The sequence below is a fragment of the Colias eurytheme genome, chromosome 3 (assembly GCF_061535395.1).
Source record: "Colias eurytheme isolate Ceu_HAF_F1 chromosome 3, ilColEury1 Martin Lab GWU primary, whole genome shotgun sequence".
In the NCBI taxonomy this organism is placed as follows: domain Eukaryota; kingdom Metazoa; phylum Arthropoda; class Insecta; order Lepidoptera; family Pieridae; genus Colias; species Colias eurytheme.
Genome location: NC_142982.1, coordinates 5,575,269 through 5,593,657, shown reverse-complemented (window position 1 = coordinate 5,593,657; position 18,389 = coordinate 5,575,269). Strand labels below are relative to the sequence as shown.

At 32.1% G+C, this 18,389-nt stretch overlaps 1 protein-coding gene across 1 annotated transcript; it reads right to left on the bottom strand.

Moving 5' to 3' along the window:
* Positions 1-4,656: 4,656 nt before the first annotated feature.
* LOC149909574 (1-acyl-sn-glycerol-3-phosphate acyltransferase beta-like) lies at positions 4,657-7,806 on the bottom strand. The gene is made up of 5 exons (XM_090117773.1): positions 7,561-7,806; positions 5,998-6,131; positions 5,715-5,893; positions 5,205-5,373; positions 4,657-4,916 (listed from the first exon to the last, which is right to left on the bottom strand). The coding sequence occupies exons 1-5, from the start codon at positions 7,749-7,751 to the stop codon at positions 4,744-4,746; spliced, it is 846 nt and encodes a 281-aa protein (XP_089973899.1). The 5' UTR covers positions 7,752-7,806; the 3' UTR covers positions 4,657-4,743.
* Between the last annotated feature and the right edge of the window lie 10,583 nt (positions 7,807-18,389).

Genomic DNA, 18,389 nt, shown 5'->3' with positions numbered 1-18,389 from the left:
CCGTCAAACTCATTCTCGTGCGGTGTTACCCACAGTTTATTTAGCGGCTTACCTCGGCCGGCGGCATTGCCCCGAATTGTTGATTCTGTTTTTCTTTCATTTCTAGCCTGTACCGAATGTCGACCAATACATTGGAAATAAATAAAAATGAAATAATGATTGCTTCTTCTTGTTGCCCAAATATTTTGCTTTGGTTATTGGTTTCATAGGCATAGTATATATTCTTAACAAGATGACTGTAAAATATCACATTCCGTTATAATTTATGTGAACTATAAGGTACGTCATAAATTGATATACCTACTAGCCTCATGTGATTAATTTCAAAGCATCTTGGCAGTTTATCAAGGCAGATGGGGCCCGCTCTGTTTACTGCTTGTATATTATCGTTAAAACGGCCGTAAAAGTTAGTCTTCATCGACTGTATCTATCTTCTGCTAAGTAGTTTTCAATGGTTATCTGTAAGGATTTTTTATAGCTGTTGTGTATTTCACAAAATTGAATAGCCTTTAAAGATTTAGAGTAATGTTGCAGTTTTATGCTTTCACTGGTCGTAATTATAATTCGTATCGTTGTCAAGTAATTTAAAGTGTTGAAACAAATAATTTGTATGAATGTTATAGTAAAGAGCAGGCGTTTCTTTATCACACAATAACACACTTATGTTTCAGCCAAAATATGAAATATGTATGTAACTAAAATTATGCTTAAAATATTCCATAACATGTCTATTTATATTTAGAAGAAAGAAGATGGTATCGGGTCAATTATTTTCGCCCAAGAATCGCTAATCCGAATACCTAAACATGATAACATAAGATGTAACAGGATATGTAAGCTTATTTTTGGACTTGATACGGATGACGGAGATGATATTTTTATCTCCTGGCGTATTATTTATCCTTAATCAGAAAACATTGTGCGTAAATAATTAGGCAAATAACGGCAATAAGTTTCTACAAAATTACGACAGGAAATATAGCTAAGCATTTTAGTGAATTCCCCGTAGCTTTATTAAGGGAAGAGCAAAGTAAGTGAGTGGTCGTTTTTGCCCGCAGGTGGCAAATGTCTCTAGAGTCTTTATGAAAATTGCCTTCACGCATCAAGTACCGCCAATAACAGACATGCTCTTTTCATGAATAAATATGAGTCGTTGTGAGTTTTTCTTAAACCTTGATATAAGAATAACTTGGAGATAAAAGGGATATATCTATCGCGTATTCATATATGGATTATTCAGTACACAATGTCTCGTAATGGGCTTATAGGATGATGGCACAACATCTTATTGAATCTGACGACGTGAGAAAAATATTTTTGAATCGTATACAAGTTTTTCATACCTATAGAAATAAAACTAAATTATGTTTTCGATTTGCAACGATAATTTTATGCTGCTCGTTTCTCGCGAAGCATTTTCCGCGGAAAGCAGCTCGGTGTATGTACCTAAACGTGCCTCCGCAGAAGAAAATGCGTGAGTCACCATTTTCTATGATTCGCGAGGATGCTCGCTCTACATAGACCTATTCTTTTGAGAAGCATTTTATTTTACCGTTAAGCGTTTGAGAGGCATTTGTTGTTTTACCTGACAGAAAGTTTTTTTTATGTTAGGTATATGATATTTGTAAGGTTTATCGGTAAACAGTTTACAGCAACAACTAATTTATTTATTATTAGTGCTAACTAACATTAGCCTTGTAAGACCAAAATAATAAGTGATATATATAATAGGTATCCTACAACTTTTCAAATCACACTGAATATCTATACCTACTAATATTATAAAGAGGAAAGGTTTGTATGTAGGTATGTATGGTTTTCACGCATAAACTACTGGACCGATTTTGATGAAATTTGGCACAGATAATCTTTAGACCCTGAGAAAGAACATAGGCTACCTTTTATTGCGAAATATGTACTACGGGCGAAGCCGGGGCGGACCGCTCGTTTAAAACAAAGACAATGTTAAAAGTTACCTAATGAAAGTTAAAGCTGAAAGAAGATTAAATTTAATCATTAAAATTTGATTAAGTACACTGAGTCAACGAAAAAGGGAAATTTTGAATATAAAAACTCATTCACAACTCAAGTTACGAAGCAGGCCGCGTCTGAATTCGGGAAGGAATGTTCACATAATATAATCTGTTATAAGCTTGACCCAAATAAACATACAGTACCTATCAAAATTCTTGTCAGATTGGAGAATAATGGATGATATAGATCTTTACTATAGAGCACATTACCTATAGCTATTGTGAAATATATCCTTAGGAAGTTATTAGCCTTATAAATTCGAACACTATAGTTCTACAATTTAATTCTTAATTGACATGTTAAAGAAGCCGATGCTCATCTGTTCTGCTTATGTAAGTATACGTTTTACTGGCCATTAGCAGGCTGTCGTTCGCCTTTGTCCGCATTTATATAAAAAATTAATGTATGAATCTCAGTATGAACATAAACAAATAGCCATAATAAATTCTTGGAAGGTACAACCTTTTTGTTTGCATTAATACCGCAAATGTGTTTGTTTGTATATAATAGTATCGCTCTAGCAAAATAACATTTTATATTCTGAGAATGATTGATTCCTCTGAAACTTTCGGTAAACATGTCTCAACTGAGGGGACGTTAGTGAAAACATGTGACATCTCTTCCGAAATAGCGATGAACAAACAAATCCTTATTGGAGCCACCTGAGTTTATTTGGAGAGCGTTTCAATGAATAAAAATGTATAAATATAAAGTAACAGGGAATCTGCATCGTTTAACTGAACTACTTACTATTCCGAAACGTGCGTCATATGTAATTGTAAAATGTTACCAACTTGCAAAGTACGTGTCGATCAAATATTCAGTGGGAATACAAATATTCTTGTTATTTTATAAGGGTTCACCCATGGGCACCCAAGCTGTGATGCAGATATTAGAATATTTGTAAGATATTTTGGTCAAAGCGGTAGTCTATGAATTTAAAGAGACTGTCAGGCTTGTTTATTATGTTGTTACTATTGTAATGGTGTGATGATATTTATTTCAATAACCATAATATAAAGAGTTGTTTCGGATTGATGCTAAAAGTTCCCTTTGAGTTTGCTTATTGGACTTATAGTAACACTTCATTCAATTTACCTACTTATGATTAAATGAAAATTAGTTGTCTCTTAAGGTTTCATAAAGTCATTACCGATTTGGTACCAAAAAACTTAAGCTTAATCTGTCTCAAAAATTCACGCAAGACTGAAGTTTTCTCATCTGTTAGTCAGATTTCACTTTATAGTCAATTATTGCATAGGCCTCAACGTTTTTAACCTCCCAAATGAATATGAAACTAGTAATTTTGGAAAACGCGACTGTATTTTAATAAGAAAGATAAAGCTCACAGATATACAGTTCCACAATTTTCGTAGTTTTAACTGTTAATTAATATGTATAATGCATGATTCTTAACCACTATCGTATTGGGAAACTGTAATGTTAGTGTGTTTTTGAATAAATAAATAAATTAATTAATTAAGTATAACATGTAGTAAATTCAGGCTCTTTGTAATAAATTCGTTCTTTAAATATCCCATATCCTAATCTATATATATAAAACTCAAAGGTGACTGATATAGTGATCTATCACAGCCCAAACCACTGGACGTATCGGGCTGAAATTTTGCATGCAGGTAGATGTTAGGACGTAGGCATCAGCTAAGAAAGGATTTCCCGAAATTCTTGCGGGAACGGGGAAAAACGGGGATGCACGTACAAAGTCGTGGGCGGAAGCTAGTTTCTATCTAAATCTCTAACCTTCCACGAGTTGAAATACGTTCTGTTCAGTGCACTGTAGGTATGTAGGTATAATAATACCTATATATATATCTACTTTTAGTGAATATCAATTTTTTTAAGCAATCATTAGTAAGTAGTATTTGAAACTGTTTTAGTGACAAAAATAACAGAACTGGATTTTGTTACAAAAATCAAACTTGAAGGGGAGAAATGGAGGGACGGTATTAGAATTTTCTGGAAGGACGAGTGTCGTGCCAAACAGTGTGGGTGGAAATCTATATAGTAAAAATATATTTTTATTGCCTTTGTGAACGTTTTTATTCTAACAATTAGAGTTTGTCATATCTACACATTAATTAATTACACGGACTCAATCCTGCCCCGAGCCAGATTCGTAATTATCATCGAGAAAGTTAATTAGCCCGCATGTGAATATTGTCTGGCATTCTATCCATTATTATTAGGACCTTCATATTTGCTAAATTCTTTCTATTGTTTTTATTTAATATCATTATTGAACAATGTATTATATTTTTACATCGATTACTTCATATTTTAATATCAGTAACGTATAATCATAAATATGTACGTAACGTAACTTTATAACGACGCTCTGCATCATCCCTTTTTCTTATATCTCTTTTTAACTTAAATACATCATAGTATACAATATAAAATATTAACATCATTAAACTTCTATGATATTAACCGCAGCTTAATAATTATTATCATAGTTTCAAGCAGGTATTTTTAAAATCTATTGGTACCTATTAAACTATACTACCAAATCTTCTGATCACTATTTTATATCAACGAAAAAATAAAACAGAGCTAACAAAACTTATTCTTTACTTAATATTTCTTACAATAGTTCTAAGTTTTGGGATACATTTTTTATGTTCCCCCTTCTTAATACTAAGTGTCTTTGGTTTCCAACACAAAAAAATGTGGTTCGGCGTAAAAAAATTATCCTTCTAAAGTGTGAGGGTAGTCGGATGGTAGAGAGCTAAAAACTTCTTTAGAGAGATCTTTATAAGCTTTTTCCATTACATCATGGACCTTTTCTGTCAGTCTGGACACGTCATCCATCGTCATTCCTTCCGTGGATATGGGATCAAGGCATTGGATCACAACGTGACCTGAAATTGGAAATGTGTAATTAAATTGAATTCCTACTTTGTTAAAGATGAAGGTTAAGCAAACGGCAACTATTTCACTGAGGGTATAGTGGGTTTACTAGTAAATGTTTTACTCATAATTGTTTAAAGATAACATCAATAATCGTTATTGTAATAAAAATCTACGTAAGTATGTGTTTTTTTGGGTTCAATTATTTTTCTAACAATAACAAGGTCTACATTCTTTAGTTATAAATTATAATACCTGTTATTATTATCCAATAAATGAAATTAATGAGTTATATCTACCTTTGCTGAACAAATATTTTTTTCTATTTATGAAATAATACGGTGAAAAAACAACTGGAATAACCGGCTGTTGTGCAGTTATTGCCATAGAAAATGCACCCTTTTTAAAGGGCAATAATTTTGTGAAGTCTTTATTTCGAGTGCCCTCTGGAAACAACCAAATCTTCGTCTGAAACAATATGCCTTCAATTTAATTACCTATTTGTTTGCCGATTATTTAATAAAAGGAAGCATTGAAACATTTTCCTCATGGGTAGGTAATTATGAGGGTACGGCAATAAAAAGTCTAATATTGAAATTTGATACGTAGGTACGACTTATTACAATAATGGAGGATTTTGATTTGTTCAGACAAATTGGTTTGTATTGAATTTACATCGAAAATATACTTGATTATGACGTAAAGTTGAATTACATCTAATATAACATTTAATTATAATAAAATGTTTATTGAAAGACTTGTTGTTGTTTTTCAAGATATGTTTGTATAAGTAAGGTTTTTATATTTGCCTTTTTCTTCATAAGTTCCGCGGTTTCTCCCAGTTGCTTATAAGCTCCCTTCGTGTCTCTTCTATCTATGAATACGACACCAGCAAGGTAAGCCGCTAGTCCAAACGGCCACACGTAAAATACTTCTTTCTTAGCGATAACTGTTAGCTTATCTACCACATTCCATATGTTGAAGAGTCCTAGAAAAGTAATTTATAACTGATAAAACAACCGCTAACTCAGATTAACACACGATTAATACGGACTTATTATAATGCGTTGGATTAAGATAACTTGTAGATACCTAATACGTCAAGAGATGACTGATGATTCGAGACAATTATAGCTCCGCGTTCTTCCGCTAGAATTTCACTATTTCGCAATTCCCATTTAAGATCATAAAGTCTTGTTACGTACTTTATAATGCCAGCTGCTGCTCTGAAAAGAAAAGAAACTAAAAATCAAAAGCTGGCGAAATGTACTTTCACGCACACTTGGAATTTTATTTTAATAAAACACGTATATAATGGCTGGTTTACACGTATTAAGTTGATAAGTAATAAATTTTAAGTAATTAAATTTTAAATGATTAATTACGTGTAATCACACAATTTAGAAGCAAGTTACAAGTTAAAATTTAGTTGACAATTAAACTTGATAGTTAGAATTTTGTCTATTTCCTACACAGGTAGTTATTAAATAGTAATAGTAATTAAAATGTTATGCTGTAATACTTAGATCATTAAGTAAGTAATATGATTATAAATATTTTAAGATTAACTATATAAATAATTTGCATTATCTGAGTATAAAAATATTTTGAATGGTGAAAAGAATTGAATTTGCAATCTATTATGCAAACCCAACATTAATCTTTAATGCTTATCTTTATACGATAGTAAACGCCGTAGATCTTTATCGCGTACTCTTAGATTTACCACGTGTTATGCTTCATTCTTAAATTTATTTTCACTATATTTTATTTCCTATTAATAAACAAAGTACAAAGTATAATTCAATCTTTATAAATCTATTGTGTGATCTTTTTTTGGTAAATACTTAATTTCAACATATTTTATAAACGTATTCAACTATACAAGATTTTCTTGGCAAATGTTGTTGTATTGCAAAATATGTAAACATAATATTTATAAAATTATTGCGTCGGGACCTTATAGTCGATACTAATATGAAGAGCATACCCAATTGCCCGGAAACGTGATGGTGGCATTTAGTTTTGAAGGTTTTGTTAATTTAATACGGATGTATTTTATTTATCTTCAGAAGGTGATTAGGTTTATCTATTTATCAATTAGTTTGACGCGTGTGAAGAATTAAGAAAACCTGAAAATAAACACTTAAAGTATAATAGTTTTTAAATTGTATTTTTATTTTACGAAAAGAAAAGTAAAATAGTTTTTAATGTATAGTTTTCTTATAAAAATAATTAATCGAAAAGCAATAAATTGTTAACATACGGAAGTTATTTTGTGTATTGTTATCATTGTGTTTATATTTTTGATAAAATGTTTTTGGCCCTGCGTAGATTATTTACTTTAAATTGATACGGTGAAATATATGTTTTTATTTTGTTAAACATCCATTGTATGAATATATAAATTTTAAAAGGAAAAATATAGTAGCTACTATTATAAATAAAAAAACTATGAGCTGGGGTGTCTACTGTCTACTTTATCACTTCTGGACAAAGATATTAATTATGATTTGTTGTGTTATCGGTTATTAGTCTGATTTTTAGATTATTTGTATAAATTAGAAACAAAGAAAATGTATGAATTGAATATGAATGTTGTAACAATTATATTACATTATGGTTGGAATAATAAAAGCCAAAGTATCTACTTACTTTGCATTTTTTACATGTTTCGGATTTAGCAAAAAGAATGGCCAAATAACACACGCTAATAGACTTCCTGCGAAATAGAAGATGAAAAAATAGAAATGAAATTTGATTTTATTTGGCGCACTTTGAGCTATTTTCTTTATGAAGAAAATTAAAATAATCACAAGAAGAAAATTCCACAACGCGTTCAACATTTTGAAAGTGCACAATAAAGTACTTAAAAAAATGCTTTTTTGTTGAATACAACCTATTCACATAATATGTTGGTATATACTGACATTGTTATCCTATCTCTTGTTATTATTAAACAATCGGAATTCCGCAGTCGAGCCCAAGAAACGATAACGAGATCGACATGTAATATTCACAGTTTTCAGTAACTCTTTCTCTTTTTTAGCATAGAGTAATTTGATTTGATTTTAACTTGCAAAAATTGTTTCATATCTTGTTATGTGTTGCAGACAACGAGACATGGGCTCTTGTTAGTCCAGTCACGTAGAAGAGTAAACTTCTCGCGGCATTGAAGAAAGTTCTGTCATAGTAATCATACGTGCCGTTATTGGGGTCATTGTAGTAACCATAGCAACGTATTTATCAAATACTTTTCAAAGATTTCGGGTTGGAGAGAGTAGCTGCGTGTACGTTGAAACTACGTAGTACTTTGATCATGCTGGATTATATGTATAATCCACGATAAACGCTAATGATATGAAGCTGTTTGTAGCGTTCACTAAATCGTAGTTGGATCGAATTCTTATCGAACTGCACTATTTAGTAGGTAATCAAGGTCTGTGATGTCGCTTCAAAAATGGCTTCCGCCTCAGAGACTGTCATAACCATAAACCATGCATACAATGTACCTACATTGTAAAACTAAAAAGTGAATAGAGTTAAGGAACATGTGTAGATTTTATTAAAAATAAAACATTCTATTTTTTATGAATAGTTAAGTAATGTAGCTACTGTAAATATTTTAATATTCTATATATTAGATAAAAAATCCTTAAAAATCTGGTCTACAAACTATTTAAACATATGTCTTATTGTCTATTTTATCATAGATGCTATCTAGCACAATGGCTAGTGTAATTCAACACATATTTTAAACTAGCGTTCCGCCCCGGCTTCGCCCGTGGTACCTACATGTTTATGTTTTTTTTTTCATAAGAACCATCCTCGTACTTCAAGGAATAGATTCCGCAGCGCACGCGATGACAGAATTTTTATTGAATTTTTTACACCTTAGCTTGGGTTACATTATTGCATTTTTGGTAAGGATCTCTAATTTTTTGGAAAATGCAATATAGCCTATGTTGCTCAGTGAAGATGCAGCTTTCTAATGGTGAAAGAATTTTTGAAATCGGTTCAGTTGTTTATGCGTGAAAACCATACATATGTAAACCAAAAAACCATACATACTTAATTACAAACCTTTCCTCTTTATAATATTAGTATAGACATATTTTTATCGCATAAGTCTATACGTGTATATTTCCTTGTAATGATATTCATGACCTGTAATTGGAAGATAATTGTTTTCATGTTACTTCATTTTATCATAACAAAACAACAAGTAAGGTTGTTTGGAGGTTATAATTGTATTCCTAATTACCTTTTTACTTACCTTTTTATGGTTTAATTTCCATTAACGTAGGTATCTATGCATTTGAGTCGTAAATTAATAAAACTGTAGAATTCATTAGAATAGAAGCAACTATATAGTTGCTTAAATTATATATATTACTTGTACAATGAATAAAAATGAAATAATTTATCGTGATTGTAAATAGTGCGTTTGAGATGCGTACGTAATAAATAAATAAATAAAAATAAATATCGTTACTATGATTATTACTTACTAGCTGTTGCCCGCGACTTCGTCCGCGATTCGGTCGTTTTTCGTCATTCGTCGTTTAAAAAAAATACGTGACACTTTATTTTTCAATGTTCTTAATTGTCTCTTATAAAATTTAACTACATTAAAATTGAATACTCTGATAAGAAAATCTTAAAATCATCGAAAATCATAGACATCGAATATCTGAGGAAAACATGAATGAATGTGATTTAAATTCTACATTTCTTAGTAATTAAAATAATAATCTAAATTAAATGTAGATTAACAGTTTGAGCGCACCATTATAGAATATGTACCTAAGTAATAAATTACGTTAGTTTACATAGTAACTTTACTAAAAACACGATGACTTTCTTTCGCGCTCGGTACCACAAACTAAGCATGTTTGTGGTACGTCACTTTACGCCCCACGAGTTCCCCTCCGTTGCTATGCGAAAATACATTCGTCGCCCTACTGTAGGAAAAATTGTAATACTGTGGCCTGGGCGTTATAACACGCTCAGGGAATTCCTGAGTGCTGATAGACTTCCGTCTATCGGCATTTATACCAATTTTATATTAATATCACCATCTTGAGGAAAAGCTTCTAATGTCGATTTAAAACGCATATATACGGATTAACCTGATGAATTAACATGTTCTAAAATTGTGAAATGAGTTCAGTTTTAAATTCGAGAAATATTGATTTCTTGTATTCGATTATTCGTCGTAGTCGAATACAAAATATATTTAATGAAACTTAGGTTGGCCTTCAGGCAAAAGGGATCCTATCAAATGATAAACTTGACCTTGTATCTTAAAAGTAAGAATGAAAGGAGCATCTGATAATTGTTGAGAACCAAAGGATCATTTAAAACGCAATACTATAAGAGCTAATATTGTCTAAGAACTGTTTAGATTGCACATGTTCCTCTAAAACTTAAAAGTAGTGATTTCAAAGGTTCCGGCGTATCTTCAAACGAAAGCCGACTCCTTACTCCACTTTAAAGCATTACAAAAAGAACATACTACGTTAATATCGCCAATACAGAAGATGATCTGTAGGTAATCAATTGTGAGGTTATAAGCAAACCCACTTTTATATTTGTCGGACCACACCACCGAATTTGTAGATTGATCTTCTATGTTTACCTCTAAGTCATTAAGATTTAAGACTATGTCGAAATCTGTCTGCAGTAAGACGGGCCTCTCGCTATTCGTCCGTTTCAAGAGACCAATAGTTTCAATTCTTAATCTTTCATTAAACAAACTTATTAATCGTTCTTGTCTCAAATAATGGTAATATTCGCGTCCCTACTCTAGTCATTGCTTATGCTCATGTTCATCTTCGAGAGATCGAATAATATTATGGTGCACCCTATTATTTGTCAAACGGTCTTCATATTGAGTAAAAGTTTCAGATTCTCGAGATAAAATATGACGATCGTGATCAGCTGTGAGACGTAATTCCCTCTCAGTGAGGGTTTCGGTCTCACGGGATAGTACAATATGCCATTTGCGATCAGCTGTGAGACGTTATACCCTCTCAGTGAAGGTTTCGGTCTCACAGGATAGTACATGCCGTTCGCGGTCAGCTGTGAGCCGCAATTCTCGTTGTGAAGCAGTTTCAGGTTCGGCATAACACATGTTGTTTTCGGTCAATAGTAAGCCTCTTATCTCTAACGATCCTTGAGAACTCTTATTTCTCATTTTCTTAACTTTGCTCGAATTTCGATATAAAGATTTTTTAGGTGGCACTGATGCGGGTGAATAAAAATTAAGTTAAAGCCTGATTCCCACGACATGTTTGCTTCACAAATCCGACCGCGCCACACCACACCACATGCCATGGGAATCGGCGCGCTTGTCGCTCGCCAGTGCTTGCCATACGCACACATGCCGTGGGAACGCTCAGTTCAAATCGCGACGGATGGCGACAAGCGCTTGTCGTCTGCCAATGCTTGTGAAGCAATACATATAATAAAATTGTGGAAAAGTGATGTCTGTACAATTAAAATATGTAGAAAAAAATTAGCAGGTGTTATTATTATCGAGAAATCGAGAGAAACCATTTTTTCTCTTAAAAGCTCCCCCCCCCTCCCACTTCCCGAACTCCGATTGACCGTAATTTATTTTTCCTTACATTTTTATCATATCCTTTTCTAATGGGTTTCATCCTACTGCGATTTTTTTTTATTTCAAAAATTATCTACCCTGGTGTATAGGTAAATTTTCCACATAAAATGTCCTTTAAATTATGTCGTATTATATTTTTAACCCCCGACGCAAAAAAGACTGGTGTTATGTGTTTGACCGCTATGTATTTCTGTGTGTGTGTGTGTGTCTGTCTATGGCACCGTAGCTGGCTAACAGGTAAACCGAATTAGATGCGGTTTTTTTTGTTAGGCAGAATATTTTCCGACGCTGGTTCTTAGATAAAGTGTATCAAAATTGGTTCATCCACTTATTATACCTACATAGGGGTAAAAGTGGGAATGAAAAAAATGAAAGTTATAATTTATTTTTAAAGATCGTCGGGAAGTTTATGAAATTATTTATTCCTTTTTCTATACACTTTTCTTCGTCTAAACGGTTTAGTTACGTGCTCTCTCTCTCTTCAGCCTTTAGTTACGTGCATGAGACAGGAAAGATCTAATTTGGATTTGTTGCTGGATTTGATAAAAACTGAGTATCGATTAAGCTGATCAGTGGCTACACCATAGATTATTAAAAACATCCGTTTAAGAAAGGAAGGAAATAGAATTTGCTCCTCTCCCCCCCCTGGTTCCTAAAAAATAATATGACATAATTTAAAAGAAATTTTACGTAGACGTACGTAGAATTAGTTAGGCATTTCTTTTTTGATTTTCGATATTATATACTAATCATAATTTTTAATTACATTATGTAGTAACTATTTGGTATAGGTTAGGCATTTCATTTCTTGATTTTCTTTAATAATTTGGTACGTAAGTTTTTTAGCTCAGTTTAGTAAGAAATTTTAATAACAATTCTTTTAATTATTTATGGTAAAGTCCGGTCGCGGAGCAGGAAGAATTTCGTACATTAACCTGTCACTGTCACTCCCTTGTAAAAATAATGTGTCTTGCTCGCACAGGTGCAATGACCGCCGTCCTTAGGGATTGTAAACCTTTAACCTGAGAGCGTAAGGTTTGTGTTTGCTTGATTGGTGTCAGGTGTTCAATTATGATTTTGTGAATTCAAAATTTATAAGAATAAACCTCAAACTCTTTATGTCCAATCAAAATCCGCCTAAGTCGAAATCGCGTGTTAGAATAACGTATTTCTGTAATATTGTACCTACATAGTAAATTATTTTTTGAAAAATAAGGTCATAAAGAAGTTTCACTTCTTATGTGTGTACACGCACACTTTTTTTATAGAATATATCGTTGTTATTGAAAAAGTTAAAATGTAACTAACTAATAAGTATTGTAAATGAATAGAGGACATTTATTTAATAAATTAGTAAAAACATTTTCTCCTCCAAATATTTCATGTAAACTGCACTTCATTCAAAAATGTTTGTGACCACTGTCAGTAGGTAAGGGGTCATTGTACGAAATTCTTTCTGCTTCGCGACCGGACTTTAGTACGTATTTACTCAATAATTGTATCTTAAGTAGTAATTCAGCATGGGCGTAGCCACGGTGGGGCTGGGTGGGGCGCTTACCCTGGCTTTGATCTGGTAGGTACTAATTGTGAAGGGGAGTGGGCGTGGGCGTGGGATTGGGACTGAACGTGGCATATGGCGTGGGAGTGCGAGTGGGCGCGGGAGTGGGAGCATGAAAATAAAAATGATTTTTGTAATCATGAAAATAAAAATGATTTATTGTTGCCCCACCCTGAGCCCATGGTCATAGGTCCCATAGTCACTATTCCACGCGAAAGAAGTCGCGGGGACAGCTAGTAGACAAATATAATCAGAAAGCTTTGAACTCCTAAGCTCAACCATAAAAGATAGACATTTATGATGTCGGGAGATATTTTTTATATAATATGGAGAACATTTCTTTCATACTTGATTTCTGTGTAGCTTTAACCATTAAGATACACGCATTAAGAACGCACACGCGACGAAAGCTTAAAAATGGAGTTGCTGCTCTGCTCACGAATATGAAAAATAATAGTTATTTAGGAAATATATTTCATGTGCAGAATTGACCTCTACAGATTTAATATAAGTAGGTATACATATATTTAGATTCCAATTTCCATGTAACGTTAAATTCGACTATACAATAACTAACAGACAACGCAGGTTACTCTCGTTTCCGTAAGTTGAGGCGGCTACATATTCGGTCCTAATAACATGACTTTTTGTGAACGAAACGACAGCGCGGTTTAATTCGATGGCAACACCATCAGAAAAAAGGAAATATTTTTAACTTTGAAAAAATATTATGATTTACACTATTATTAATACTATTTTAACATTAACACAAAATATAAGACTGTGAGTGTGTAAAAATAAATCCAGCTAGTTTCACATCACACTTATGTTTATAATTAGGTATACGACATGAAAATATATTAATTACCAAGCAATAATCATATAGATAAATACTGAACAAAAGTATTAACAGTCAAAGTATATTATTTTTTATTAACAACATGTAAATGATGAAGGAATAATAATTATCAACGAACTAACCTTTTTGTATTAGAGTCCCGCCTCGTGATCGAATTATTAAAACACGAAGATTTTTAAAAATGTAACCAATGAACACAATCAATATTAGATTAACTGTAATGGTGTCTAGTTTGACTTAAAATAATATACATCTACCCTCACTTTTAAAAATGTAGTATATTCACACGAATTATAAGCGCACCTTATAGGGAAGGGAAGATTTATTATGGGTTAAAGAGTTAAATAAATAACTAACATAATTATATTTAAATTATTAATTTTTAACATTGTGTTCAGTAGTGTTAACATGTAAATTGATTTGATTTTTACGAAATCTCATAGATGGCGCTGAATCAAATTTGTCTTTATAGTACTAAGATTCATTAAACAGTTTCTCTGCCCAAATTACGTAAATGACGTAGTTTTTATAGTGTAAAGCTAGATAATAGCATGGCTTACTCAAAAACAACATTTAAACATGAGTCTTTAGATTGTACGCTGACGTAGTACACGGAATACGTAAGAAAAGTAAAGGTTCACAGCTCCTCCCCCGGAGGTGATAGCATGATTATATGTTTAAAAAAACCTCACTCGACCTGTTAGTAATATTCATGCAAAATTTGAAGTCAATCTATGCAGTACTTTTCGAGATTAGCTCGGACAAACATACAGACAAACAGACAAACAGACAAACAGACAAACAGACAAACAGACAAAAATTCTAAAAACTATATTTTTGGCTTCTATATCGATTATAGATCATGGAATATGTATTCTTTTAAAAAAATATTCAATGTACAGTTTTGACTTTCCTACGATTTTATTATATGTATAGATTACTAATAGTACAGTCAGAATATCTCATAAATATGTAGAATATCTATTTGTCGTCAAATTGTTCACATCAAGCATACATCATCATTATTGAGGGGAATTCTCCGTTTGTTGATGATGATGTGATTCCACCGCACCTTCATTAACCTTGTCATGTTTTCTATTAACAACAGATTCCTTTTCATAGAAAATCAGTTGTTAATGTGATGTTAAACTATTGCTAAAAGTTAATGCTAACATAATATTGTAATAATTCTAGCGCAGTTGTTAAATCTGTAGGCAGCATGGTTTCGATTTTCGATAGTCAGCAAATAAATAAATAGCCAGACGCGGAGGGTGACTATTATATCTCTATCATGATCGATTGATCGGTTTTGTAGTAACCTGTCTACAAGATAGTATCTTTAGGGTTGGATTTGCACGTAATGAAGTTCTTATGAGTAGCCAAATAATTTGACTTGTTAGGCTTCTCCTTATAGGTGTGTATGTAAGGTGGTTTCACACCATATTTGTTGCATATGTCAAATTTGTTTTAAATAGGTAACACATTTTACAAAGTTAACGAATTAATATGAGTGGTATTATTGAAATTGTTAAACTGATCAATTTCTTATCATGTTCATTTGCTTCATAATCAGATGAGTGAAAAGAAATTAAAAAAAATGTAAATTTAAAACATATCTATGTATTGATAGAAAAACCTAGGCATTGTTGTAGTTGCTAGTTTATTCAACATCTACTAATAATACTGTTATAAAACATTAAACTTCCGAATATATATTTTTTGATATTAAAGAGTTATTTTAAACGCTCGATGACTTTTATTACAGGAAAGAGAAAAGTTACATTTCATAATAGCCTGTAACAATTCTTTATACTTAGCTAAAGACGAACTTTGATTAAGGAAAAATTTTACGCCAAACAGCATTCGAGAAAGAAAGGTTTGAACGATGAGTAAAAAAGAGTTAAAAATTTCCCAATCTAAATTTGATTGTACAGAGTCTACAAAAAGGGGAAATTGGATTTCGAAATAACTTGTAAAAGTTTAGTATTTGTTCAGTAGTTATGAGGCCTGAATTCGGAAAGAAGTGTTCACATATCATTTGTTAGGAGCTTGACCCAAATAAACATGGATGAAAAACTCGTGTCTGTCATTGTGCGGAATGTTTGCAAATGGAATTTTGTTGAAATTTCAGCTTATTTCTACGACGTTACCGCAAGCGTGCGGTCGGACATTCTTCTTGCCTTATTGAAGCACGATGGAACTTTATTTACTGTCATATGTAAGGTAATTAAAATCTGTATGCATTTACTTGTATAAGACTAGCTTACCGCACGCGGCTTCGCCCGCTTTGTCTAAAACCTAATAAATTATATACTAAAACCTTACTCTTAAATCACTCGTTCTATTAAAAAAAACCGCATCAAAATCCAATGCGTAGTTTTAAAGATTTAAGCATACAGCAGCAGACTTTGGACAGAGAAAGCGACTTTGTTTTATACTATGTACTGATGTTAATTCCAGTTAAACCTAAGTTCTGGAAATTTTCTGATCAGGTATGAAAAGTGACTAAAAGCTGAATAGGTACTAAATCGAAAAAATACTCATTGATTCTGATGAAATCTCGAAATCTGCTCAACCCATATGTACATTGAATTTGGCAAGGTGATACCTTATGGACTGTATGTCTAAGAACGGATTTTCTGTCAGGGATGGATTAAGAAGGGGTATAGAAAAGATCTTTTAATCCAGAACCTTAAATTTGGTATTTATAGGTAGCTGATGACCCAGAATAAGACATAGGCTACTTTTTATCCCGGTAATCCCACGGGAACAGGAACTATGTCCCATGAAAACGCAGGTGGAAATCTAGTTTTGGATAAAAGAATGACAAATAAAAATTATACTGTTGTGCCTAAATATAACTTTTCAATTTCTATTAATATTCTAAGTTATTCCGACCGATTTAATTATAGCGTTTTTAATTAAAAAATCAAGTTCTCTACACCATACTAAAAAATAAACAACATGCCATCTACTTACATTATTCACACAATTAATATGGAAACTTTATTTTTTTGACGCGAACTTAACAGCCCATAAAGGGACTCTACTAAAAAAGTTTTGTCGCAAAGAGCGTTTTAGCAGACCCTAGGAGTTTAAGGACCTTATGAAATCGTACTATGATAGATATATCCAGTATACTAAGAAAACTAGCTAATCTTTTTACAATAACTGAAATTGAACAATATGGTATTTTTACAGATTTCTATATTTTGTACGTAGGTTACATAAGAATGGTACGAATTGTGCATTATAAAAATAAATTTGTGACGAAAAATTTACGCAAGACTGATGTTTTCTCATTTGGTAGTCAGTTTTTATTAAACCGTTTTTTATTCAACCGTTTTCAAGTTACCTACATGATGTAATTACCTAAACATGTAATATTGAAAAAAAAAGTCTGCAATATTGTAAGTTTCATATCAAAAAGGTTTTTAAATTTCTTAACTTTATAACTTATTTATTTTAAATTAAAAGAGAGCTGACACTGCTTTAAAGCTATTCAATAAGTTTTCAAAAATAATTATTTAAAACAAAGACGTATTTTGTTCTGAGGAAACCTTCGCTGACGATTTTATCTTTACCTACTTTTCTCTTATCTTTCCCTCTTTCCTATGAAAGATAAAAATCTCAATTTTAATTAATATTTTAATTTAGGACAATAATTTGCTTAACGATGTGATAACCTAGGTGCTAAATCTGTTCACAAATAGATTTCTAACGTATGATATTGTCATACTCATCTATCTGGCACCATTATTAAAGAAAAGTCATATTAAATTTCAGCTAGTTTGACTACTTACTAACTAGCTCAATATTCGCGTAAGCCTTCGGGCTATTATAATATGTATAATTTACTTGATAATAAAGGTGTGTTTTTGTTAAGGTGACAAAACTATTTACGAATTCTGGCTTATTTTGTCAGTTCACGCATAATGATACGGTTGTTTGAGTCTCCCCGCAACATAACACATCAGACTTTATGACCTTAATAAGCACCGGCCAAATGAAAGGGACACCTATTAGATATCTATATTTGGAGGACCCTTGACTTTTTACTTCGAAATGTGCGAAAAAGATTTTATACAAAATATTATATTTTATTAATACCTCTTAAATACTATATTACCATAAATTACTATAATTATATAATTGACGTAAGCATGTCTTGTTACATAATTATTATTATCTATTGAATAAATGTTGAGTTAATTTTTATGGTTTTATTGAACTTAAAGCTATTAACGTATTTTTTTATAGAATACTCTTTGATAAGAACACAGAGTTTTTTGACATATAATAATTCTGAATTCCTTCGCTTCGCTTCGCCCGCGCCGTCAAAGAAAAACCCGCATAGTTCCCGTTCCCGTGAGATTTCCAGGATTGATATTTTGATACCCGAGAAAGGACATAGGAAAAAGTAGCCTATGTCCTTTCTCGGG